Source organism: Salmo trutta, chromosome 30, assembly GCF_901001165.1.
Source record: "Salmo trutta chromosome 30, fSalTru1.1, whole genome shotgun sequence".
Taxonomy (NCBI): Eukaryota; Metazoa; Chordata; class Actinopteri; order Salmoniformes; family Salmonidae; genus Salmo; species Salmo trutta.
The window spans coordinates 17,036,522-17,063,713 of record NC_042986.1 but is presented as its reverse complement, the minus strand read 5'-3'; the positions used below and the strand labels follow the sequence as shown (position 1 = coordinate 17,063,713).

Sequence of the window (27,192 nt, the reverse complement as noted above, 5' to 3'; positions counted from 1 at the left end):
GGGATTCACTCCGTGACATGCTGCATCCCTGTGCCTTCTTCTCCCACTGCCTCAACACCACAGAGAGGAATTACGATGTGGGCAATCGGGAGCATCTCGAGGTGAAGATGGCATTGGAAGAATGGAGGCACTGGCTCGAAGACCACAAGCTGGAGTATCTCCGCACCGCCAAGCGCCTCAACTCCAGGCAGGCAAGATGGGTTTTGACCCCTGCCTGTCCTGACCCTGCCCGCCTGACCACTCTGCCTGCCTCTGACCCTGCTTGCCATTCTGTACCTTTGCCCCATCTCTGGATTACCGACCTCTGCCTGACCTGACTCTGAGCCTGCCTGCCGTCCTGTACCGTTGACCCTGTTGCTCTAATTGTTACTTTGACACGGTCTGCATCTGGTTCTTACCTCATTCCTGATAGTCTTCCATACCTGTGTTTTTTCCCCATTCTGGAGTAAGCTGGAAGATAAGCTTATTCAGGGATGGCTTGTTTAGTGGTGATTACTGTAACGTGAGTGCTCTCGTCTACTTAGTGAATAGTATGGGGATCAGTGGAGGCTCCTCAGAGGAGGAAGGGGAGGACCTCCCTCCACTTTCATTAAAACATTTTTTTAAACATTTAAAAAGTTATCATTTTTAGATAAAACTATATTAAATATAATCAAGTCAACAAATAATTGATTAAAACACACTATTTTGCAAAGAAGGTCTACAGTAGCCTCAACAGCACTCTGTAGGGTAGTACAATGGTGTAGCCGGAGAACAGCTAGCTTCCGTCCTCCTAAGTACATTGACTACAATACAAAACCTAGGAGGCTCATGGTTCTCTTCCCCTTCCATAGATTTACACAGTAATTATGACAACTTCCGGAGGACGTCCTCCAGCCTATCAGAGCTCTTGTATCATGAATTGACATGTTGTCCACCCAAAGGATCAGATAATTAATCTAGTACTAAAAGAATAAGCTACAGCTAGCTAGCACTGCAGTGCATAAAATGTGGTGAGCAGTTTACACAGAGAAAGAAAATAGTTGAACAGTTTTGAACAAACGTATTTATTCCTAAATGAAGGAGAAGCAAGAGAGAAATAGAGAGCGATTTTGTCACTTTTTTTCCCAGTTTCACTTAGCTAGCAAATGCAGCTAGCTAGTTTAGCCCATTGAAACACCGTGCTCAAACAGAGGGATGCTATGTTAGCTAGCTGGCTATGACTATCCAACACAACACTGGAACTCTTCCAAGTCAAGGTAAGCTTTTGGTTTTTACAAATGTATTGCCACCGGGGCCTGCCGGTGTAACTGCTTACTGAATGTACACTGTAACGTTACTGCATGATTTAGCGGGTTTACTAACGCGTTAGTTATATTGGCTATGTTGACTATGACGTTACTTTAGCTAATATGGTGACAGCAATGTAGTGGTTTGGCTTGGAAAGTTTATTTCGCCTGTCACATACAGTTTATGTGTTGTGCATTGACGTCCACAAGCGAAGGGAAAAGGTGAAAAGAGCAGAGCGAATAACGTAGATGCTAGATGAAACTGTAAACGGTGTTCAGGGGTGTATGCATTCTACCGATTTTGTTGAAAAATATTTATTAAACAGAAGCAAACGGAACAAAACGGGGATAAACATACATGCAACGGCGGACTAATGATTACACCCAATATCGGCTAGATGCAGGCAAGAGTGTGCAAGGCAGTATTGAATGTCACTGTCTATCAAATTTATCTCTCGACCTGTGTGCACCTACGTTGTAAATTTTCATTTATGGGCAAGGTTGTAGCAACCTCATGATCGGTATAGGGGAAATTCGAGTATCATGTAGTAGCCTAAACCTATCGCTGTTACATTTAACTGGGCGAATAAAATATGAATGACAGTCATCCAATATGCTGTAATAGAAATAAGGTCACACTCATCTTTTTTTTGTCCTCCCTCATCTGAAATGGCACTGACCGCTACTGATATGGATATATTTATGCAGGTGATCCTAAATGGTGTAATGCACAGTAGTGATTAACTGACATTTCATTGGCTCTTAAAGTGGGATAAGAGTTACATAGTTGAGGTAGCACCTTTTTTCTAAGTGTAGACTATCTAGAGCCTAAATATTGTTATTTGGCTGTCCCCATAGGAGAACTCGTTGAATAACCCTTTTTGGTTCCAGGTAGAACCCTTTTGGTTCCAGGGAGAACTCTTTTGGGTTCCATGTAGAAACCTTTCCATAGAGGGTTCTCCTATTCGGGACAGCCAAAGAACCCTTTTGAAAACCTTTTTTCTTAGAGTGTAGTGTGGTGTGATGACTAACATCAAACAGTACCTGAGAGGACAGTGCCTCAAAAATCGCTCTATGTAATACTCTAATATGTAACCATTGTGTCGTTGTATATATTACTGTATATCACCTTGAATACCATGTGGCTGTGAATACATTTACATTTACGTCATTTAGCAGACGGTCTTATCCAGAGCGACTTACAAATTGCTGCATTCACCTTATGATATCCAGTGGAACAACCACTTTACAATAGTACATCTATATATTTTTATTGGGGGGGGGGGGGTTAGAAGGATTACTTTATCCTATCCCAGGTATTCCTTAAAGAGGTGGGGTTTCAGGTGTCTACGGAAGGTGCTGATTGACTCCGCTGTCCTGGCGTTGTGAGGGAGCTTGTTCCACCATTGGGGTGCCAGAGCAGCGAACAGTTTTGACTGGGCTGAGCGGGAACTGTGCTTCCGCAGCGGTAGGGGGGTCAGCAGGCCAGAGGTGGATGAACGCAGTGCCCTTGTTTGGGTGTAGGGCCTGATCAGAGCCTGAAGGTACGGAGGTGCCGTTCCCCTCACAGCTCCGTAGGCAAGCACCATTGTCTTGTAGCAGATGCGAGCTTCAACTGGAAGCCAGTGGAGTGTGCGGAGGAGCGGGGTGACGTGAGAGAACTTGGGAAGGTTGAACACCAGACGGGCTGCGGCGTTCTGGATGAGTTGTAGGGGTTTAATGGCACAGGCAGGGAGCCCCGCCAACAGGGAGTTGCAGTAATCCAGACGGGAGATGACAAGTGCCTGGATTAGGACCTGCGCCGCTTCCTGTGGAAGACAGGGTCGTACTCTGCGAATGTTGTATAGCATGAACCTACAGGATCGGGTCACCGCCTTGATGTTAGCGGAGAACGACAGGGTGTTGTCCAGGGTCACGCCGAGGCTCTTAGCACTCTGGGAGGAGGACACAATGGAGTTGTCCACCGTGATGGTGAGATCATGGAAAGGGCAGTCCTTCCCCGGGAGGAAGAGCAGCTCCGTCTTGCCGAGGTTCAGCTTGAGGTGGTGATCCGTCATCCACACTGATATGTCTGCCAGACATGCAGAGATGCGATTCGCCACCTGGTTATCAGAAGGGGGAAAGGAGAAGATTAATTGTGTGTCGTCTGCGTAGCAATGATAGGAGAGACCATGTGAGGATATGACAGAGCCAAGTGTCTTGGTGTATAGCGAGAATAGGAGAGGGCCTAGAACTGAGCCCTGGGGGACACCAGTGGTGAGAGCACATGGTGCGGAGACGGATTCTCGCCACGCCACCTGGTAGGAGCGACCTGTCAGGTAGGACGCAATCCAAGAGTGAGCCGCGCCGGAGATACCTAACTCGGAGAGGGTGGAGAGGAGGATCTGATGGTTCACAGTATCAAAGGCAGCAGATAGGTCTAGAAGGATGAGAGCAGAGCAGAGAGAGTTAGCTTTAGCAGTGCGGAGAGCCTCCATGACACAGAGAAGAGCAGTCTCAGTTGAATGACCAGCCTTGAAACCTGACTGATTTGGATCAAGAAGGTCATTCTGAGAGAGATAGCTGGAGAGCTGGCCAAGGACGGCACGTTCAAGAGTTTTGGAGAGAAAAGAAAGAAGGGATACTGGTCTGTAGTTGTTGACATCGGTGGGATCGAGTGTAGGTTTTTTGAGAAGGGGTGCAACTCTCGCTCTCTTGAAGACGGAAGGGACGTAGCAAGCGGTCAAGGATGAGTTGATGAGCGAGGTGAGGTAAGGGAGAAGGTCTCCGGAAATGGTCTGGAGAAGAGAGGAGGGGATAGGGTCAAGCGGGCAGGTTGTTGGGCGGCCGGCCGTCACAAGACGCAGGATTTCATCTGGAGAGAGAGGGGAGAAAGAGGTCAAAGCATAGGGTAGGGCAATGTGAGCAGGACCAGTGGTGTCGTTTGACTTAACAAACGATGATCGGATGTCGTCAACCTTCTTTTCAAAATGGTTGACGAAGTCATCCGCAGAGAGGGAGGAGGGGGAGGAGGATTCAGGAGGGAGGAGAAGGTGGCAAAGAGCTTCCTAGGGTTAGAGGCAGATGCTTGGAAGTTAGAGTGGTAGAAAGTGGCTTTAGCAGTAGAAACAGAGGAGGAAAATGTAGAGAGGAGGGAGTGAAAAGATGCCAGGTCCGCAGGGAGGCTAGTTTTCCTCCATTTCCGCTCGGCTGCCCGGAGCCCTGTTCTGTGAGCTCGCAATGAGTTGTCAAGCCACGGAGCAGGAGGGGAGGACCGAGCCGGTCGGGAGGATAGGGGACATAGAGAGTCAAAGGATGCAGAAAGGGAGGAGAGGAGGGTTGAAGAGGCAGAATCAGGAGATTGGTTGGAGAAGGATTGAGCAGGGGGAAGAGATGATAGGATGGAAGAGGAGAGAGTAGCAGGAGAGCGAAGGTTGCGACGGCGCAATACCATCTGAGTAGGGGCAGAGTGAGTAGTGTTGGAGGAGAGCGAGATGGAAAAGGATACAAGGTAGTGATCGGAGACTTGGAGGGGAGTTGCAGTGAGATTAGTAGAAGAACAGCATCTAGTAAAGATGAGGTCAAGCGTATTGCCTGCCTTGTGAGTAGGGGGGGACTGTGAGAGGGTGAGGTCAAAAGAGGAGAGGAGTGGAAAGAAGGAGGCAGAGAGAAATGAGTCAAAGGTAGACGTAGGGAGGTTAAAGTCACCCAGAACTGTGAGGGGTGAGCCATCCTCAGGAAAGGAACTTATCAAGGCGTCAAGCTCATTGATGAACTCTCCAAGGGAACCTGGAGGGCGATAAATGGTAAGGATGTTAAGCTTGAATGGGCTAGTGATTGTGACAGCATAGAATTCAAAGGAGGAGATAGACAGATGGGTCAGGGGAGAAAGAGAGAATGTCCACTTTGGAGAGATGAGGATTCCAGTGCCACCACCCCGCTGACCAGATGCTCTCGGGGTGTGCGAGAACACGTGATCAGACGAGGAGAGAGCAGTAGGAGTAGCAGTGTTATCTGTGGTAATCCTAGCGCCAAGAAGTCGAGGGACTGGAGGGTAGCATAGGCTGAGATGAACTCTGCCTTGTTGGCCGCAGACCGGCAGTTCCAGAGGCTGCCGGAGACCTGGAACTCCACGTGGGTCGTGCGCGCTGGGACCACCAGGTTAGAGTGGCATGCGATGTGTAGCGTTTGCATGGCCTGTGCAGAGAGGAGAGAACAGGGATAGACCGACAGATAGTTGATAGGCTACAGGAGAGGCTACGCTAATGCAAAGGAGAAAACTTAACTAAACAACTGGGGAAGCGAGAGAGCAGGGCCTCCCTCACTAACAATTCACTGAAACACTAAAACGCTAAAATATAACTTTTCTAGCTACCACTAGAAATTAAAATTGATGTAAACTACAGTGGTTCAGTGTTTCCAGGAATAGGCTCAAACTTAGTTTATTCCGCTAGATAACTTGGTACAGTATTCTTCCGTGAAAACCCACCTAGTGTACCGTGTCCTATGATGCTGTAGCTAACTAGCATGCTAGCATCCTATAACACACGGTTAGCACCAATACTTGGTAACAACAAGCTACCAATGGATCATTTGTGTCCGTGTCTAGTTCATAACGCAGAAGTAATTAAACGTTGGCTAGCTAACACAAAGTCAGTCCTGCTAGCTACACAAGTGGACTACACATCTCGAATGTTCAGAAAGTTAAGCTTACGTTGCAAAAATCTTATTGACTAAAAATGATACAGCTAGCTGGTAGGGTTAGCTAGCTAGCAGTGGGCGCGTTGTTGACTATGTTAGAGAATGTAGCTGGTTAGCTAACCTCGATAGTTACTCTGTACTACGCCTTTATCTTGATACAAAGACAGCAGATACAACTATGTAGCTAGCTAACAATACACTAATCAAATCGTTCCAATGTAATGTAATGAAATGTAATATAAGTTGGCTAGCTAGCTGTGGTGTTATGGTGTTGACGCCGTTTCGAAAACGGCGCGAACGAATACAGCTGGCTAGCTAACCTTGTTAGTTCCTCAGAGCTACACCTTTATCCTTGATACAAAGACAGCAGATACAACTATGTAGCTAGCTAACAATACACTAATCAAATCGTTCCAATGTAATGTAATGAAATGAAATGTAATATTACCCGCGGAGCGAGGTGCAGCACGACTACTCACTCCAGTGCATTCAGAAAGTATTGAGACCCCTTGAATTTTTCACATTGTGTTACGTTACAGCCTTATTCTAAAATAGATTAAATACATGTTTTTCCATACCCTATAATTTGTTTGTATAGGTTTTTAATCATTTTTGCAAATTTATTACAAATAAAAACAAAAATACCTTATTTACATAAGTATTCAGACCCTTTGCTATTACACTTGAAATTGAGCTCAGGTGCATCATGTTTCCATTGATCATCCTTGAGATGTTTATACAACTTGACAACTTGATTGGAGTCCACCTTTGGTAAATTCAATTGATTGGACATGATTTGGAAAGGCACACACCTGTCTATATAAGGTCTCACAGTTGACAGTTCATGTCAGAGCAAAAACCAAGCCATGAGGTCGAAGGGAGCATCACGTCTTGAGGAAACCTGGCACCATCCCTACGGTGAAGTATGGTGGCGGCAGCATCATGTGTGGGGATGTTTTTCTGTGGCAGGGACTAAGAGACTAGTCAGGATCGAGGCAAAGATGAACGGAGCAAAGAACAGCAAGATCCTCGATGAAAACCTGCTCAGGACCTCCAGACTGGGGCAAAGGTTCACCTTCCAACAGGACAACGACCCTAAGCACACAGCCAAGACAACACAGGAGTAGCTTCAGGACAAGTCTCTGAATGTCCATGAGTGGCCCAGCCAGAGCCCGGACTTGAACCCGATCCAACATCTCTGGAGAGACCTGAAAATGCAGCGACGCTCCCCTCCAACCTGACAGAGCTCGAGAGGATCTGCAGAGAAGAATTGGAGAAACTCCCCATATACAGGTGTGCCAAGCTTCTAGCGTCATACACAAGAAGACTCAAGGCTGTAATTGCTGCCAAAGGTGCTTCAACAAAGTACTGAGTAAAAGGTCTGAATACTTATGTAAATGTGATATTTCAGTTGTTCATTTGTAAAACATTTTCAAACAAATCTAAAAACCTGTTTTTTGATTTGCCATTATGGGGTATTGTTTGTAGATTGATGAGGGGAAAAAACTATTTAATCCATTTTAGAATAAGTCTGTAACATAACAAAATGTGGAAAAAGTCAAGGCGGGTAGCAACAGGTGGCAAGTGAAGACTGGTAGCAACACGTGGCTATCAAAAAATGTTGAATTTCATTGTCAGAGATATTAATTTCTTTTAATAAAAAATGGAAATGGAAATATCCCGGTGTGGTTTTTCATATGACTTAGTGGATTGGTTCCAGTAGTTCACAGGATTATACAGTACTAATAGCAGTTACTGTCTTAGTTGGGGAAATTGGTTTGTGGCATTCAGTCAGGGTAGGGTCAAGCCAAAGAGTCTAATGGTTGAAGTAAAAACCTTCTGTGATTTAGCAGTATAACCAGGATGGACAACACTAGTAGTACAGGCTGGAGAAATGTGTATTAACATTCCTCTAATAACCTGAGACAGAGCAAACATACCATTTTATGACCAAGATATTGCTGCTTGGAGGATTGCAAACATTTGTTGGCACTTCATTGCCACTGTAGAACAACCCTCTTCTCCTTCCTTTTGAAAAGCATCCCTCACTGTGTGTCATTCAAACACCAGGGGATGGGAGACCTTGAATCCCACCTAGTAGCTAGCTACCTCTCCTTGGTGGCTTCTTATTTTAATGGAGGCGTCTGCTCCGTGTCTGAAGGTATCTGAAGGTTCTATCATGTGTAGCAGGGATCATCAACTAGATTCAGCCACGGGTTGATATTTTCTTGAGTGGATGGTCAGTGGACTGGAACATAATTAGAAATATTTTGTAGACTGCAAATTCGCCTACAAGTAGCCCAAACTGATATCATATTTGACTAAAGCCTAATCATTTCAAATCTTGCTTACTTTTGTATACGATCACATATATCTCTTTATTATGCGTGGGAATACCGGTGTTTTTGCAGTGTTTAATGCCCCCCCCCCCAAAAGAAATAATATCAGTGCGGGCCGCCAGTTGGGGAACCCAGATGTATAGCCTGAACCCGGGGACTGAGGAGGCTGGAACGTGTGGTGTTCAGCTCAGCAGGGCCCCTCTGAGAGCTGGCTGAGAGCAGACTGACTTGCCGTGACAGGGTTTGCCAATAACTGAACCTGACAGACATGTGTGAAGACCCCTACCGCCAAATAAGAATCTAGCCCATTACCTTGGCGACTGCAGCCCCCTACTGGGTGCTTGACAGCCTGAGGGATGAGGTGGAACTGTTGTTGTGGTATAGGGTGTGTGGGGGCTTCTGACAGAATCCCTATGTCCCTCTATACCACGACAAAGAGAGCCACAGACATAGCCTTTCCTGGGTATCAGGCTCAGATGGTCATTTTACCACATCTCATATTAAGGATATATAGCGACAGCAGTAAAGCACAATTCCTTGGATAGACTGCCAGACTGGTAGCTAACTTCACCAGTCTCAGACATCCATGTCCAATAGACATTAATCACTTCAAGTCATAAACCTGTTCTATTTGTTTCACTGCCTGTCAGACAAATAGACTTGACTGAAATATTCACCAAGCAAATTAGAGTTTCAGTGCCAGCCCGAATGCTTTTGATTTTTCTTTGCCAGCCACACAGTGCAGATGTACGGTATAATATTTCTGTAGGTTTCAAATGAGCATTATTACTTCAGCATTGATGTTGTGCCAAATGAACTCATTGCATTTTTTAAAAGCCACAGTTATTTAAAGCAAGCGAATTGAACATTAAAACTGCATAAAACCATCTGCTTGAGACTCCATCACTGTAATTTCTCCCACAATGGATGGGGAGGGATGAGAAAGGGTTGAGGGGAGAGGTGGGGTAAGGTGGTTCATTTCTAAATTCTGGTCACGTTCATAACAAATCTGTGGGAAAGGTCAGTTTTCAGTGTCGAGATCAGGTTTAGGTTAGGGCTAGGTTGAAGATAACAAAGGCTAAGACAAGAGGATTCTAATATCCCATAACGCTTTGCAGCAATGAGGAACAATTCTAAACAATGGCACCAGCAATGCTAGTTAGTAATGGCGCTGGTCCAACCATTCTGTTTATTTTAAAAAGCTTCCTCATGGAATTATTAGCTTGTCCTAACCTGGGTATCTTCAACCTAGGGTCAGGGAACACCTGGCTCTTGAGGGCAAAAATCTTTGCTGGTTTAGTACTAGAGGAAGTGAATGGGGACGCTGTATCCCCAAATGAAAACGAAAATATAGGTTTTAGGTATCTGTCCTTGATCTTGATAGAAATTCCAAGCCACATTGGTACACCAGGCAGTGGCTTTGCTTTTAGATGGACAAGGCATTCTCTGGGCTATATGTATATGTTGTACAATATTCTATCCAAACAAAGGTTTCTCTAGTTTGTATATACTCATTTTCTCTCATGGGTCAGAGAGGAGCTTGGCTGGGGGAGTTGAATTCCTTGAGTCAAAGCATGGAAGTATACAGTATGTGTTCTATTACTGAGAACATCACGCTTCAGTACTTTCACTGTACTCCAGAGAGGGAAAGAGAAATCTAACAAACAAAAAACATGATAAGCTAAGCCTGTCCTGCTTCTTGACAGGATGCTGAAATTCAGTAATTGTTACAGGAGGAAAAAATCCCTCAGGTGAAAAATGAAACATTACACAGAGTCCCTAAATATCTATAGCCACTTTATCTGGCAGATATATTTCTGAGGGTTGTCATGGCAGAACCACCATACATTGCTTGAAAAAATCAACAAAAACATATGTATTTTCATATTTAGCTAATAAAAGCTTATTGTCATTGTCCACCTCCAACTCTTATTAGGGAGTCCATTTGCTATTACCAGATTTAAGAAGCATCCCAAAACTTTAATTCTATGTTTCATAGTCTCGGTAATACTTGATTTGGATAATCCCATACACCTTTAGTCAAAGTTTTCAGCCATTTTCTCCACGATTGAAGAGCTAAGAACTGTTATTTTATGGAGGAACAATGGAAGCGAGTCTTGCAGGTAGAGTACAGTGAAGCGGGATGTCAGCAGGGATCCTGTTTGATTTGTTATCTGTGTTTTAGACAAGCTCCCCTGGGATGAAAACCTGAGTGAGCCTCGTGGGTGGGACACCAAACACACCATGTGTGACAGGAACAGTCCATTGTTGTTTTTGATATACTGCTGTATGTTATATATTTCTTTCCTTTCTTTCAAAGGAACATAAAAGCACAGGTAAAAAAAACACAAGGATAAGAACAAGAATCCCAAACCAAGTGAAATACAAGTGCAGTACAATGCAATCACATCCTTTGTAACTAGAGAAGCTCTGTTGGATGTAGGTGATGAGTTAAATGCAAGGGAAATAGTGAATATTCAAGTGCTCTAAAATAAGACATTGTTAGCAGCTTCCAAATACAGTTTAGCAGCCCCTTTAATGATGTTCAGGTAGGAGGCAGAGCAGAACATAGATCCTCCCCATGACTTCAAAGCCAGAACAAAAATATGAGGCCAGCACATGTATTTTTCCTTACATAAGGAGACAGGAAACAGTTTCACTTAACCTCAAAGTAGACAAAAGTGAAGCAAAGTTTGGTGTGAGAACAGATTCCATGAATCAGTGTCCAGCAGGATAGTTTCACCACCCTGTCCTTCTGTGCCCCCTCAGTCACAGCCAGCTGTTTAAGTCTGATGACCTCTGTCGGTTCCTGTGGAGCCCTCTGGACATGTGCCAGATACCACAGACACGACTGAAGCCTCTGTGTCCCCATGAGCTTTCCAATTATGAGACACACAGAGTGGCCAGAGAGACACACAGTAGCCTGTTCAGGAATCGAGGAAGACTTGGCCTGTTGTCAGGATAGACCAAGGAGTTGAGGTGACAGGACTATGGACCATTCCCAACTGACTCATCTCGTGTTGTATAATCAGTCATTACACATCAAGCACAATGCACTGTGCATTGTAAGACATCCACCTACATGGATGAGCTAATGGTATTCTCCTTGCATAAGAAGAGTTGTGACACATCTTTGCTCTAACATTCTAAGGAGTAAGGTTATGTCCCTTATTTAAAAAAAATGTGTAAAGGGACATTACCATACTTAAATAGTGCCTTACTTTGCATGTGCCACTCGAAATGCGAGGTGCTGCATGTTGTTCATTTGCATAATTTAACAGATACATCCTCGCGGGTGGAGGAGGAGGAGGGGGCGAGAGGAGGACTGACGTGGGTGTAAGGGGCTGCAGGCACTGGGCACAGCTGGTTTGTACTCCAATAGTGGCTGCGGGGGTGTCAGGATCAATGGGAGCTGCAACTGAACACATCAAAGCCAACCACAGTGTGAGGCAGGGAGAGGAGAGGGGAGGAGGATAGCTCTGCCGCAGTCAGACTGCTTTCAGACCGCAGTGGAATGACACATGCTGGTGGAATACTGTACTGTAGTTGCAGGTACAGTATGAGTAAGGTTTCGTCCAGGTTAACTGTACTCCTGTGCTGTAGAGTTTTAGCCTCCGAGGAGCCTCTGATCTACAGACTTGCAAAATGCATTAGTTCATTCCGGAACATATTACGCAGAGCTGAACTCACCAGCATGCGTCATAGCTCACACATATCTCTCTCCCAAGGTAACCACCCCTCACCCTGTTTCAAATAAATAATTCAGGATAGGCTATATGCAGGAAAGTGAACTCTGAACAATGGCTATTACAGCTCAGTGTGAACAGACTCATAGTGGTACTGTAGCTTCAGTATACAAAGATGGGACTTCTGTTTACATTTTAGAATATGACCAGATTTATACATCTATCAATAGATTTTACTGCTACTGTGTAAACTTGCATTCCTAATAACCACAAAATTAATATACAAACCATTCTGCCTTAAAACATCCTTAGGAGTCTATTGTCATACACATGCATCAATCTAAGTAACATAAAAAAAAATCCCCATCAAAATCCGTCAGTTTAAGCTAGAAATATCTGCGTCCGCCTATGTCGGCCTTCCGCATCTGCGGTGGAAGGTGGCCAAGCTACAGCGGTGTTTGTCAGACCATGAGACATTCCTGAAAATAGGTCTTCTCACTAAAACTTCTGTCGCGTCTGAACAGTTTGGCCTACAATCTAATATGGCCACTATGGATAGATGAGACTCACACGATGGTGTCGTCTGTTTTGCTCTACCACCTCCACAAGCCCCACAGGTCTCGCCTGAAGTTGGTACCGCCGATGTGCCTACTTCTGTCTGAACCAGGGCATAAAATGAACACCTGCCACCGGCCAGATGCAGGTAGATTTTGGTATTGGCGGGTAAGAATGTCTACTTCACCAGCCACCGTGGCGGGTGGTCAATTTGCAGGTCTCTACAGTGTGAGCATTACATTCCCATTTGTGAATTAAAATACAGTCAAAAGTTAAGTATGAGCATATGAGTTGCGATTTCTAGCAGGAAAATGCTGAAGTAGCTGTTATGTTTTATAGCTGCTAATCACACAATTAAATCTGGATCCTACATCCCACGTCGTACAGCAACAGCTTTGCACACTGTGAGTGAAGCGCTGATAGATCAGCAAAGTGATACTTTCCTCGTGTTTCTTGGCTATTTACAATGTTTTGTTCGTAAGCTCAGTTGTTTTTCAATGTTAGTTTAAATCTGCTGCTTCAACTGATGGCGAAGAGACTCTGTAGACACTGTCTACTACTTGTCACATCCCAAATCTCACACACTCACAGATACCACCTGACATGACTCCAGTGGCCCCATTACTACGGTAACCTCCCGCCCTTAAAAGGGGTAGCTGAACATTTTTTCTCCTCTGATATTTTGGTTAAAAGACTCAGGTATCAAAAATGTGTATTAAATTGAGCAATACACAACATTGCTTCTTACTAAAACATTTCTTGTTTTAGAAACATTACAAAGCATGGTCATCAGTTTTTTGCTGTAATTATGGTGAGAAATTATTTTGGCTGGTAAAAAATCTGAGTGGCTGGTAGATCTTTTCATCTACCTGCTACAGTGGCTGATGGAACAAAACGTATATTTTAGGCTCTGATCCGAACCGTTTTGGCTACAAACTCTATGGAAAGATGAGATTCTCACACACATGATGGTGTTCTCCATTTAAGTGTCACGGGACTCATCTGAAGGTAACCCGGTACATTTTCAAAAAGGTATGGAGGTAGTTTTGTGCCAATAAAAAGAAGTTTAAATACTCGACATGGCCAAAAGTATGTTGTCACCTCTTTAAATTAGTGGATTAGTCTATTTCAGCAACACTTGTTTCTGACAGGGGTGTAAAATTGAGCACAGAGCCATGCAATCTCCATAGACAAACATTGGCAGTATAAGGGCCTTACTGAAGAGCTCAGTGATTTTCAATGTGGCAGTGTCATAGGATGTCACCTTTCCAACTTGACTGGCCTGCACAGAGCCCTGACCTCAACCCTATCGAACACCTTTATGATGAGTTGGAACGCCGACTGCGAGCCAAGCCTAATCGCCCAACATCAGTGCCTAATGCTCTAATGGCTGAATGGAAGCAAGTCCACGCAGTAATGTTCCAACATCTAGTGGAAAGCCTTCCCAGAAGAGTGGAGGCTGTTATAGCAGCAAAGGGGGGACCAACTCCATATTAATGTCCATGATTTTGGAATGAGATGTTAGATGAGCAGGTGTCCACATACTTTTGGCCATGTAGTGTATGTGTCAAAAAAACACATTTCCTGAGCTTTCTTATATCTCCTAGATAAAGGAAAAACACTTCAAAACCGTATTCCTTATTTTTTTACTGTATTTTTTGCCATTTGTGAATGTGGTATTCAATGCATTTATATGGGCTATATAGTAAAGGCCAAATTTAAATGTGTTCAAATAATTGTTTTATTTTGGCGGGATACCTACAGGGGTCCGACAATTCTAAATCAAATAGCTAAATTATCCATGGTATGACCTTCTTAAAACAATTCCATAGTCACCCCCTCTAAGGCTTAGACTTTTAGAGGTTAAAACATTCTGAAAACTTACTTAAGTCAACATCTGTCTCTCCAGATCCGTCGGTCTCTTCCTGGTGATTCTTCAAGGTGACAGCATATGCCAATAACCCTGGAGGCTGTAGCTGTAGCCTTGTGACAGAAAACATTTGGAGAGAGATCAGGCCGATTTCACTAAACTGTCAGTCATATCTAAGATGTCTGTATCAGGGTCATTCAGCAGTCATGATCTTCCTTCAAATAACCAGGATCACATCCAAACATATTTTGATTTGTTTAACACTTTTTTGGTTCCCAAATAATATTGCGATATGTAATTGTATAGATTTTTTCCCCCTATCACTATTGAGTAGCAGTCTGTAATTTGTTCTTAAATGACTTGCCTAGATAAATAAAGGTTATATTAAAAATGTTTAAAAAAAATATTGCTATTTATCTGATGGAGTCAGATAAACATTATAATAGGCTAATTGCTTTGTCTTATTATGAGTAGCATGTGATGTGTGTGTGTATATAGTATATAATATACTGTATATACACATATCAAATATTACTGCCCACTAGAGCTTTTCACTGTCTAGTAGTGTAATTTATAACCCACAGGGACTTGGGGCCAATCAAAAGTGCATCAGCATAAGAAGAGGTGTCTTTGTATTTTATGTTGTAACATGAAACTCATTATTGAGTGTCATAAAATATGCTCAGTTAAATCCCAAAGTGTGCAGGGAAGAAGCTACGGAAAGATCACTGACCATCGTAAATCTGAAATTACTTGAGCGAGCAGGAATAGAGATTACTTATCAAGTGGGAAAAGTGTTCAGCACTTGAGGCAGTCTGTAAGACTTCCGCACTGACACTACAACAGTACAGTCAGCAGAGTGAATCAAGATCTATTATTACAGTAGATTTTTGGCACAAACACAAATTATATGGAAACCATTTGACTTATCATTATTTAATACATACATTGAAAAAAAGGAATTATAGGACTGGTTGACGAGATCAATAGTGGACCCAGGGTCTTGTCAGTGGGGTGAGAAGCATCAAGAGGCACGCAGGATTCGATTGCAAAATGGTGGTATTTATTTACAGGTGCAGAGAGTGAAGATGGATCCAAAATATGTACAAGATGTTGAGGAACACTGACATATACTTTCAAAACAACAAACAATAATCTAAATGGCAAATATACAGAAGCTACGACTGGCTTCTAAGGCAGAGCACCTTCAAACTAGACGGAGCAACTATAACTTAGACAGATCATCAATAATTCCTCAGTTGAGAGCCCAGAGGAAACATGACACTAAACTCTTCTGAAATGAGAAACCCAAAAAGGTTAGAAGACCACCTAAACAGGTATTTCATCAATGTAACATTTATAATTCCCATCACAATTAATGCTTATCAAATGTCATCATATCAATGACCAATACATTTCCCAATATCAGGACATATTATAACATAGAGATAACATAGAATAAATGTATTAGGAAAACTGACCACGTGCACACCTCCTGGGTAACCATGTGGCTTCACCAGCTGTCACTCTCCAAATCAGTCCACAATCAATCAATCCACTGTGTTGAGTAGGCTACAGTTTGGTGAGACAATGTAACTTTAAACTCTAACAAACAATGTTAACGTTTCTACTCGCGTGTGATATTTTGTATAACTGTGGGACATAGTGATAGGATATGCCTGAAAATGCTTGCATGAAAACTAAACAACTACTGTATGTTTTGGACACAGTGTCCTTAGCTCCCGTTTGACAAGCGCTTCTGTCCGGCAACGGCATGGGAAGTCTACCTAGTAGCCAATATCAGGGTGAAGCAATAGTACGCCCATCATTAGTACTTTTAATTAAAAATAAAACACTTGTCAGTTTTATAACTGAAAATGTACAATTATCTCTGTAAATCGAAAGTGATGTACGACTCAGAGTCATCCTCTGGCTTCAAAACTCCAAACTGTCTGACCTATAGCAGAGCGCTTTCAATGCACCCACTCCTTTCAACGCACCCACTCCTTTCCACAAGCCCACTACTTTCCTGTCGACGCACCCACTCCTTTCAATGCACCCACTCCTTTCCACGAGCCCACTACTTTCAACGCACCCACTCCTTTCAACGCACCCACTCCTTTCCACAAGCCCACTACTTTCCACGAGCCCACTCCTTTCCTGTCGACACACCCACTCCTTTCAACGCACCCACTCCTTTCCACGAGCCCACTACTTTCCTGTCGACACACCCACTCCTTTCAACGCACCCACTCCTTTCCACGAGCCCACTACTTTCCTGTCGACACACCCACTCCTTTCAACGCACCCACTCCTTTCCACGAGCCCACTACTTTCCTGTCGACACACCCACTCCTTTCAACGCACCCACTCCTTTCCACGAGCCCACTACTTTCCTGTCGACGCACCCACTCCTTTCCACGAGCCCACTACTTTCCTGTCGATGCACCCACTCCTTTCCACGAGCCCACTACTTTCCTTTCAACAGACCCACTTGCCCATACTCCGGTCACCATATTGGGCTGAATCTACCCCCTTTTTGATTCCCTGGGACATTTCAATAACATTTAAAAAAAATAATCAGACAGACGAATCATGAGTTTGGGTAGGCAGGGCTTAAAATGCAGGCGGGAATTGTGGTCCTGTTTAGCTAGAGCAACAAGTGAATACGGCACCTCTGATGCACCTCCCATTTCTGACTCATCCTCTGTCCCAACTGACGGCAGAACTTCTACAGACGTATAAGCTGGAGCATTGGTACATTGTGGAAGACAACTCGTCTAGAGAGACTACGTGCTCCACAGTGCACATCATTTCAAGGAGACATAAATGGAATATGTTTGTAAAATATGTTATCAAGGATGCACATTTTACTCTGAATTGTATTCTTGTAGACAAATATACATCACCAAAACTATACAGTTTATGTTATTACCATATTCTTGTTCTCTCCGCCAAAAAACTAAAAACAATGTTGCCCTTGTGAATGCCGGGAAAACACAAGACTGCCTTGTCAAGTTACTTTAAAATGTGTTATCACAGGCCCCGGAACAAAGGCCCTTGTCTGTTAACACTTTTCACCCCCAAATGAATCACTTCTAGTCTGTGAGAATCTAATTTAAATTAGCTTATTATAGCTTTGGTGCTACTTGATTGGCTTGAGGGCAGCTTGAAGTGGAATAACACTTTGTCTACAACATCTCAACTTTGAGGTTTAATCTCAGTTGTCTTGACACTCTTGAGAAATGCTGTGCTCATTTTTGCAGAGGGCAACAGTATATGACATCATAGCTGGACAAAGTCTGTGCACATAGATGTGGGAGTGAGCAGACAGACATTTTTCTTCATTTTTGAAATAGTAGCATTCAACACTCCTTAGGTGTCAATATTTCAGTGTACAGAAGTGTAATACCACAGATAATTACTACAGTAACCACTGAGGTTTACCCTATGGAGTAAAATCCAGGTTCTCACCTCAGTCCTGATGTCTCATTTACTCATCAGTCACCTGAATGAACAGAAAATCATACCTCGTCATTGAAAATGCTATTTGAAAATATTCCCATATAAAATGTATAAACCCAAAACATAATATTTCATTAAATAGACCAAGCATGCATGTGGAACCCAAAATGTATCTCTATGTTGCATAATTTGGCCATGGTGTAGCATGGTGTAGGCTTGAACATAGCATTTTATTTGAGGACTGTCTCTCACCATGACATCTGCATATCCACATAAAGGGTCAAGTGCCATTCAATCTCCATTAGTGTTTGCATTGCACAGAGATGGAATCCTTTAACAGCAAACAACCGATTCCGCTTTCAAGCCAGTTACTGTTAGGTAAATGAAAGTGCAACACTATGCTTAACACACAAAAGCATAGCATCTGTGTTAACTGGTTGGCTTTTCATTTACCATTTGATAGTATTGATCAGTATCCAAGAGATGAGAGGGGTGGTTAATAAAACAATCCTGATAGTTCATAAATGTTTGAAATACTTTGCTCAATTATGTTACCATCAGCCCACCAAAGACCTTTCCCCTTAGGAACAAAATGTACTTTATATGAAATGACCCCTTACAAACTACTTTTAATAGTTTAATAACACTTATCTCTCAAATAGGGTGTCCGCTTTTAACACAGCCAATCAAGCCTCTACATTCTATAAGTCAGGAGTCCTCTGGACTAATATGAAAGCACTGAGAGCTGACTGCATACTCACAAAGCCTTTTACAGGGATTACTTCTGTAAATTAGAAATGACCTACAACTTGTCTTCAATAAGAGACAATTGAGATGTACTAACTTCCCATCATTCCTTCCGGCATATATCGATACTATAAAGTGGAACTACAGTATGTGCTCACACCATGTCCTCTTGTTCTCTCTCCCCAGATCCCCCAGGTGAGTTATGCCTCCACGGCTCCGGAGCTGAGTGATAACACGCGCTATGACTTCTTCTCCCGCGTCGTGCCTCCGGACACCTACCAGGCACAGGCAATGGTGGACATAGTCAAAGCCATGCGCTGGAATTACGTCTCCACAGTAGCATCAGAGGGCAACTATGGAGAGAGTGGTGTGGACGCCTTCATACAGAAGTCCCGCGAAGACGGTGAGTCATCTCTATCTCACCTGAACATTCTTTTCACTGTTCCACATGTATGCTTGGTCTTATTTAATTCAATATTATTTTTGATTGGCTCCTGCAATCAGGAACCTATTATGGCATCATTGGTTGGGTCTGGAAACTTCCTGATGTTTTGGCTCACAAACCCTCAGGATCCATAGGTTTATGGACATTGGAAAAGCTACATTTAGTTAAATTCATTATCATGTTGCATTTGATTTAAATTTACCCTATTGCAATGAGGCCAATCACTTAACATAGGTGCCATGCTTTTGTGTGTTAAGCCAACAGTAGTGTTGCACTTTCATTTACTGGCTTGAAAGCGGAATCGGTTGTTTGCTGTTAAAGGATTCTCTGTGCAATGCAAACACTAACAAAGCTTGAATGGCACTTGACCCTTTATGTGGATATGCAGATGTCAGTCCTCAAATAAACTGCTATGTTCAAGCAGCTGAACCAAACAAAGCAGGGGAACTCATTGGAAATTACCCTGTAGCTTTTGAGTGCTTTTATCTCTGCAGTATTATTTCACACATCCTGTATCTGCTTAAGAGTTTTTCAGGTATGGCATTATACCATTTTAGCTGTATCTCCTTATGAAGCGTTAGAGGCAGAGTGGTCGGGTAGTTTTCAGGGGAGTTCATCTTGTTGTGACCATTCAGAATTCAAATGAAAGGAAAAGACAGTCATAAAAGAGCTGTTCCATTTGAGCATTCCATCTACAGATCAAACATCTTTTAGATATAATAGTAATGGCCATTTGGCCCAAAGAATGGAATCCAGTCATGAATTACGGGGAAAATTAGATACAAATTGTTGGCTGTACTATGACCATCATCATCCATCATACACATCATACTGTACATATAAAATAATTCAATTTTCCCATTTGCATTAACCCAGCTGACCTCAAACAAATACAGAATGGTTTATCTGACAGTTGACTGAATAACATATAGCATCAAATAGCCTAACATGAATAAATTAAACATGCGGTGGTAAAGCTTGAGAAACGTTGAACCTGCTAGAGATCAAAAGGTCTTCTCTCTCTTTTTATAGAATTGAAAGTTGTATGAATCTTTTTCAAAGTGAGGTTATGAAGGTTGAGAAGTGTTCTCACGTTGCAGCAGTAAAGCCATGCCTGGGACGTTGGAAGGAATGATTAATTGTTTCTTTTTCTTTGCTGGCAAAGAGTTCTAGGCCATTCATCTCTGTCTCCCTGGCCTCAAATCTGCCCCTTATTGATGGGCGTTTGGCAGCATAATCTGAAAATAAGTGGATACTGATTTGTAATGTAAAGCGCATGAATAATTAAAATATTGGGAAGTGAAACAGGTCAGTGCTTCTGAATGAATTATCCATGTTGATGAATTCATATCTTAATAGAAAACAGAAATGTATTTATTTACATTTGCCATAGAGGATCATTGTTTCTTTATGCAACCCACCCCCATGTGCACAAATTACCTGAGTGTATGTGTATTCATGTGTGTATTTTTGTCATTATTATGACTCCGATTCATGTAAAAGTAAAACATTATTTGGTTTAAAATATACTAAGTATCAAAAGTACAAATAATTTCAAATTCCTAATATTAAGCAAACCAAATGGCACCATTTTCTTGTTTTCTTAATCTGTCAGTTTACGAGTGTCATTGTCCTGAAATGGGCACCGTGGCCACATTTAGTTTCAGCTTTCTGGCTAAACTAAAACAATTTGTCCAATGTGATTGGAAAAGTGTTGAGGTTGGGAAAATGAATCAGTATTGAAAGATAGTTAGAAAGTGAACAAACAAGAGAGAACTGAGAAGTAGAAGTGAGCATGACTGCCTGGAGCACCAGTGGGCGTGGGCGTAGAACAGCGTTGGGAATACAGTCAGCTCTGAGCAGGGAGCAGGCCGCACACGCTCAGCCTGACCTCTGACCCCCGCTGGGGTTGAATGTAATCACTACCGACATGCCTACCGCTCTCTGTGCCACTGTGGCTCGCTCGTCTGCCGGCTCCAAGCTGCTGCCCATCATACTGTATGTCCTAGAGAGAGACCAGTGGCGGAGGAAGCGGAGGAGTGCCCCTGCAGAGCCCTCCAGCTTCCCCTGCTCAGCTCTGTGGAGGAGAAGTTCATATGAGGAGAGTTCAGCCTGCTCAGCAATTTATAGGTTGGAGCCTCTAGGTTGCACCATGGGAAGCCTCCAGAAAGGGAGTTCCATGTGTAGGCTTCCCAGATTAGATTAATTTTTTGTACAGTAGGTTGAGCTCAGTTCAACTAAAGCAGCAAACTCCAAACCCACTTCTTTTCGCAGATAGACAGACAATATGGTAGGGTCATGTACTGCATCTTTCCAAGCACCTCTGCCAGGAGGTAAAAACACACCATCCAGCTGCCAAGCCAACTTGCTGAACCCCCCCTTATTGCTTGGCTTCTTATTCGCCGTGACAACAGAAAGCAATCTATGAATACCCACCAAACCATGACATGTCCAATTAGCATTCCTCTCACCTAGTGCTGTACTGCTGACTTTTTCCCTTGTGAGTGCTCAACTCAAAAAGCTCCCTGCACTCCAAGTCTCCATGCGCCAGACCATTACATCCTGCAGTTTAATGATACTGAGAGCATGGTCATTTTCACTGATCCTTATTACAACCCAAACTATGTAGGATGTTATATTGAACAGTGGTGTAAAGTACTTAAGTAAAACTATTTTTAAGTACTACTTAAGTAGTTTTTTTGGGAACCTGTACTTTTATATTTTTGACTACTTTTACTTCACTAAATTCATTAAGGAAATATTGTATTTTTTACTCCATACATTTTCCTTGACACCCAAAAGTACTCATTACATTTTGAATGCTTAGCAGGACAGGAAAATTGTAAAATTCACGCACTTATCAACCAAACATCCCTGGTCATCCCTACTGCTTCTGATCTGGTGGACTCACTAAACAGAGAACATCCCTGGTCATCCCTACTGCCTCTGATCTGGCAGACTCGCTAAACAGAGAACATCCCTGGTCATCCCTACTGCCTCTGATCTGGCGGAGTCACTAAACACACATGGTTCGTTTGTAAATGATGTCTGAATGTTGGAGTGTTCCCCTGGCTTTCCATAAATTAAGAAAACAAGAAAATGGTGCCATTTGGTTTGCTTAATATTAGGATTTTATTTTTTTTTAAACTTTTGATACTTAAGTATATTTTAAACCAACACATTTTTGACTTTTACTCAAGTCATTTTCTATTTAGGTATCTTTACTCAAGTTGACACACCGCACCAACAGATCCACAGATGATGCAATCTCTATTGCACTCTACACTGCCTTTTCCCAGCTGGACAAAAGGAACACCTATGTGAGAACGCTATTCATTGACTACAGCTCAGCGTTCAACACCATAGTGCTCTCAAAGCTCATCACTAAGCTAAGGACCCTGGGACTAAACACCTCCCTATGCAACTGGATCCTAGACTTCCTGACAGGCCGCCCTCAGATGGTAAGGGTAGGTAACAATGCATCCGCCACGCTGATCCTCAACACAGGGCCCCTCAGGGGTGCGAGCTCAGTCCCCTCCTGTACTCCCTGTTCACTCATGACTGCACGGCCAGGCACAATTCCAACACCATCATTAAGTTTGCTGATGACACAACAGTGGTAGGCCTGATCACCGACGAGACAGCCTATAGGGAGGAGGTCAGAGACCTGACCGTATGGTGCAAGGACAACAACCTCCCCCTCAACGTGATCAAGACTAAGGAGATGATTGTGGACGACAGTAAAAGGAGGACCGAGCACGTCCCCATTCTCATCGACGGGGCTGTAGTGGAGCAGGTTGAGAGCTTCAAGTTCCTTGGCGTCCACATCACCAACAAACTAACATGGGCCAAGCACACCAAGACAGTCGTGAAGACGGCACGACAAAGCCTTTCCCCCCTAAGGAAACTAAAAAGATTTGGCATGGGTCCTGAGATCCTCAAAAGGTTTTACAGCTGCACCATCGAGAGCATCCTGACGGGTTGCATCACTGCCTGGTATGGCAACTGAACGGCCTCCGACCGCATGGCACTACAGAGGGTAGTGCGTACAGCCTAGTACATCACCAGGGCCAAGCTTCCAGCCATCCAGGACCTCTATACCAGGCGGTGTCAGAGGAAGGCCCTAAAAATTGTCAAAGACTCCAGCCACCCTAGTCATAGACTGTTCTCTCTGCTACCGCACGGCAAGTAGTACCAGAGTGCCATGTCTAGGTCCAAGAGGCTTCTAATCAGCTTCTACCCCCAAGCCATAAGACTCCTGAACAGCTAATCAGCAGCTAACCCTGTATATAGCCCCGATATTGTTATTTACTGCTGCTCTTTATTATCTGTTTTTCTTATCTCTTAGTTTTTTGGGGGTATTTTCTTAAAACTGCATTGTTGGTAAGGGTTTGTATTCCGCGCATGTGACAAATACAATTTGATTTTATTTGAAGTATGACAGTTGGGTAATTATTCCAACACTGATATTGAAGCCAGCATACTCTGGATTTGTCATTGTACTCAGATTACACAAGGGCCGCCGGAAAACCTGTGGCGAGGCGGCATTTGCCACAGCACTTTTATTTATTTATTTTTATTTCACCTTTATTTAACCAGGTAGGCTAGTTGAGAACAAGTTCTCATTTGCAACTGCGACCTGGCCAAGATAAAGCATAGCAGTTCGACACATACATCAACACAGAGTTACACATGGAGTAAAACAAACATACAGTCAATAATACAGTAGAAAAATAAGTCTATATATACTGCTCAAACACTTAAACAACACAATGTAACTCCAAGTCATTCACACTTCTGTGAAATCAAACTGTCCACTTAGGAAGCAACACTGATTGACAATAAATTTCACATGCTGTTGTGCAAATGGAATAGACAACAGGTGGAAATTATAGGCAATTAGCAAGACACCCCAATAAAGGAGTGGTTCTGCAGGTGGGGACCACAGACCACTTCTCAGTTCCTATGCTTCCTGGCTGATGTTTTGGTCACTTTTGAATGCTGGTGCTTTCACTCTAGTGGTAGCATGAGACAGAGTCTACAACCCACACAAGTGGCTCAGGTAGTGCAGCTCATCCAGGATGGCACATCAATGCGAGCTGTGGCAAGGTTTGCTGTGTCTGTCAGCGTAGTGTCCAGAGCACGGAGGCGTTACTAGGAGACAGGCCAGTACACCAGGAGACGTGGAGGAGGCCAACAACCCAGCAGCAGGACGGCTACCTCCGCCTTTGTGCAAGGAGGAGCACTGCCAGAGCCCTGCAAAATGACCTCCAGCAGGCCACAAATGTGCATGTGTCTGCTCAAACGGTCAGAAACAGACTCCATGAGGGTGGTATGAGGGCCCGACGTCCACAGGTGGGGGTTGTGCTTACAGCCCAACACCGTGCAGGACGTTTGGCATTTGCCAGAGAACACCAAGATTGGCAAATTCGCCACTGGCGCCCTGTGCTCTTCACAGATGAAAGCAGGTTCACACTGAGCACATGTGACAGACGTGACAGAGTCTGGAGACGCCGTGGAGAATGTTCTGCTGCCTGCAACATCCTCCAGCATGACCGGTTTGGCGGTGGGTCAGTCATGGTGTGGGGTGGCATTTCTTTGGGGGGCCGCACAGCCCTCCATGTGCTCGCCAAAGGTAGCCTGACTGCCATTAGGTACCAAGATGAGATCCTCAGACCCCTTGTGAGACCATATGCTGGTGCGGTTGGCCCTGGGTTCCTCCTAATGCAAGACAATGCTAGACCTCATGTGGCTGGAGTGTGTCAGCAGTTCCTGCAAGAGGAAAGCATTGATGCTATGGACTGGCCTGCCCGTTCCCTAGACCTGAATCCAATTGAGCACATCTGGGACATCATGTCTCGCTCCATCCACCAACGCCACGTTGCACCACAGACTGTCCAGGAGTTGGCGGATTCTTTAGTCCAGGCCTGGGAGGAGATCCCTCAGGAGACCATCCGCCACCTCATCAGGAGCATGCCCAGTTGTTGTAGGGAGGTCATACAGGCACGTGGAGGCCACACACACTACTGAGCCTCATTTTGACTTGTTTTAAGGACATTACATAAAAGTTGGATCAGCCTGTAGTGTGGTTTTCCACTTTAATTTTGAGTGTGACTCCAAATCCAGACCTCCATAGGTTGATCAATTGGATTTCCATTGAATATTTTTGTGTGATTTTGCTGTCAGCACATTCAACTATGTAAAGAAAAAAGTATTTAATAAGATTATTTCATTCATTCAGATCTAGAATGTGTTATTTTAGTGTTCCCTTTATTTTTTTGAGCAGTGTACAATGTGAGCAAATGAGGTGAGATAAGGGAGGTAAAGGCAATAAATAGGCCATGGTGGCGAAGTAAATACAATATAGCAAGTAAAACACTGGAATGGTAGATTTGCAGTGGATGGATGTGCAAAGTAGAAATACTTGGGTGCAAAGGAGCTAAATAAATAAATAAATACAGTAGGGGAAGAGGTAGTTGTTTGGGCTAATTACAGATGGGCTATGTACAGGTGCAGTGATCTGTGAGCTGCTCTGACAGCTGGTGCTTAAAGCTAGTGAGGGAGATAAGTGTTTCCAGTTTGAGATTTTTGTAGTTCGTTCCAGTCATTGGCAGCAGAGAACTGGAAGTAGAGGCGGCCAAAGGAGGAATTGGCTTTGGGGGTGACCAGTGAGATATACCTGCTGGAGTGCGTGCTACGGGTGGGTGCTGCCATGGTGACCAGCGAGCTAAGATAAGGGGGGACTTTTCCTAGCAGGGTCTTGTAGATGACCTGGAGCCAGTGGGTTTGGCGACGAGTATGAAGCGAGGGACAGCCAACGAGAGCGTTCAGGTCGCAGTGGTGGGTAGTATATGGGGCTTTGATGACAAAACGGATGGCACTGTGATAGACTGCATCCAATTTATTGAGTAGGGTATTGGAGGCTATTTTGTAAATGACATCTCCGAAGTCGAGGATCGGTAGGATGGTCAGTTTTACGAGGGTATGTTTGGCAGCATGAGTGAAGGATGCTTTGTTGAGAAATAGGAAGCTTATTCTAGATTTAATTTTGGATTGGAGATGCTTAATGTGAGTCTGGAAGGAGAGTTTACAGTCTAACCAGACACCTACTGTCACAACCGTCTTCAAAAATGGACCAAGGCGCAGCGGGTATGTGGATACTCATATTTGAATTCACAAAAAAGAGTAAAGCATCCACCGGAAAAACACTAAGCAAGACAGCAACAGTTGTGCAGGCTAACTAATGCAGTGCAAAAACACAATTCCCCACAAACACACAGACAAACACACCCAACTAATATAGGACTCCCAATCAAAGGCAACACCACACATCTGCCTTCAATTGGAAGTCCACCCCAATTAACTATACATAGAACAACAAACCTAGAACCTATACCCACAACTAACTAACTAAACCTAGAAATACATAAACACAGAGCAGTGCCCAAACCCCCGGAATACATAAATAAAACAACCTACTACCTACACCACCACCCCGAACCATATAAAACAAATACCCTCTGCCACATCCTGACTAAACTACAACACATAACCCTTAACTGGTCAGGACGTGACACCTACGTATTTGTAGTTATCCACGTATTCTAAGTCAGAGCACTTTTCAATCAGGTTTGGCAGCACCATACCACTTTTGATTTAGTTGAATAAAATATATAGATGCTAAATGTTAAAAAGAGGGGCTAAGTACTGTTTTTTTTTGTTGACTGATTTGGCTCATGATTTGTCAATTCAAGCAAAATGTATCTGTCCGTCACATTGGAGTGCTGCTACATGCTCTTTCCGTGTCTTGACCAATGAGATTCACAGAAATCACATGTTGCACCGGCCAGGGCACAATGCACAAAGTGTTGGTGCGCGTTATGCGTTCTTCACTTTCCACCAGTATTTATTTAGCAAGCGTGATAGCACATCACTGTAGGCTACTAACAACAGCAGCTGCATAGTCTGAACTCGGATGTTGACCCACCACCTCAACCTCGACAAGACAGAGCTGCTCTTCCTCCCGGGGTGGCCTGCCCGCTCAAAGACCTCTCTCCATTACGTTTGACAATTCCATGTTGTCCCCCTCCTAGAGAGCAAAGAACCTTGCCGTGACCCTGGACAACACCTTGTCGTT

General features: G+C 43.7%; 1 protein-coding gene across 3 annotated transcripts in view; it reads left to right on the top strand.

Annotated features, from left to right (window-relative positions):
- The window catches only part of LOC115168131 (metabotropic glutamate receptor 4), a 330,740-nt gene that overhangs the window by 177,249 nt on the left and 126,299 nt on the right, over window positions 1-27,192 (top strand). For all 3 annotated transcript variants that reach the window (XM_029723096.1, XM_029723097.1, XM_029723098.1), the window contains exon 3: window positions 18,797-19,013. In XM_029723096.1, coding sequence (XP_029578956.1) covers window positions 18,797-19,013 — 217 coding nt within the window. The remainder of the gene's footprint in view (window positions 1-18,796; window positions 19,014-27,192) is intronic.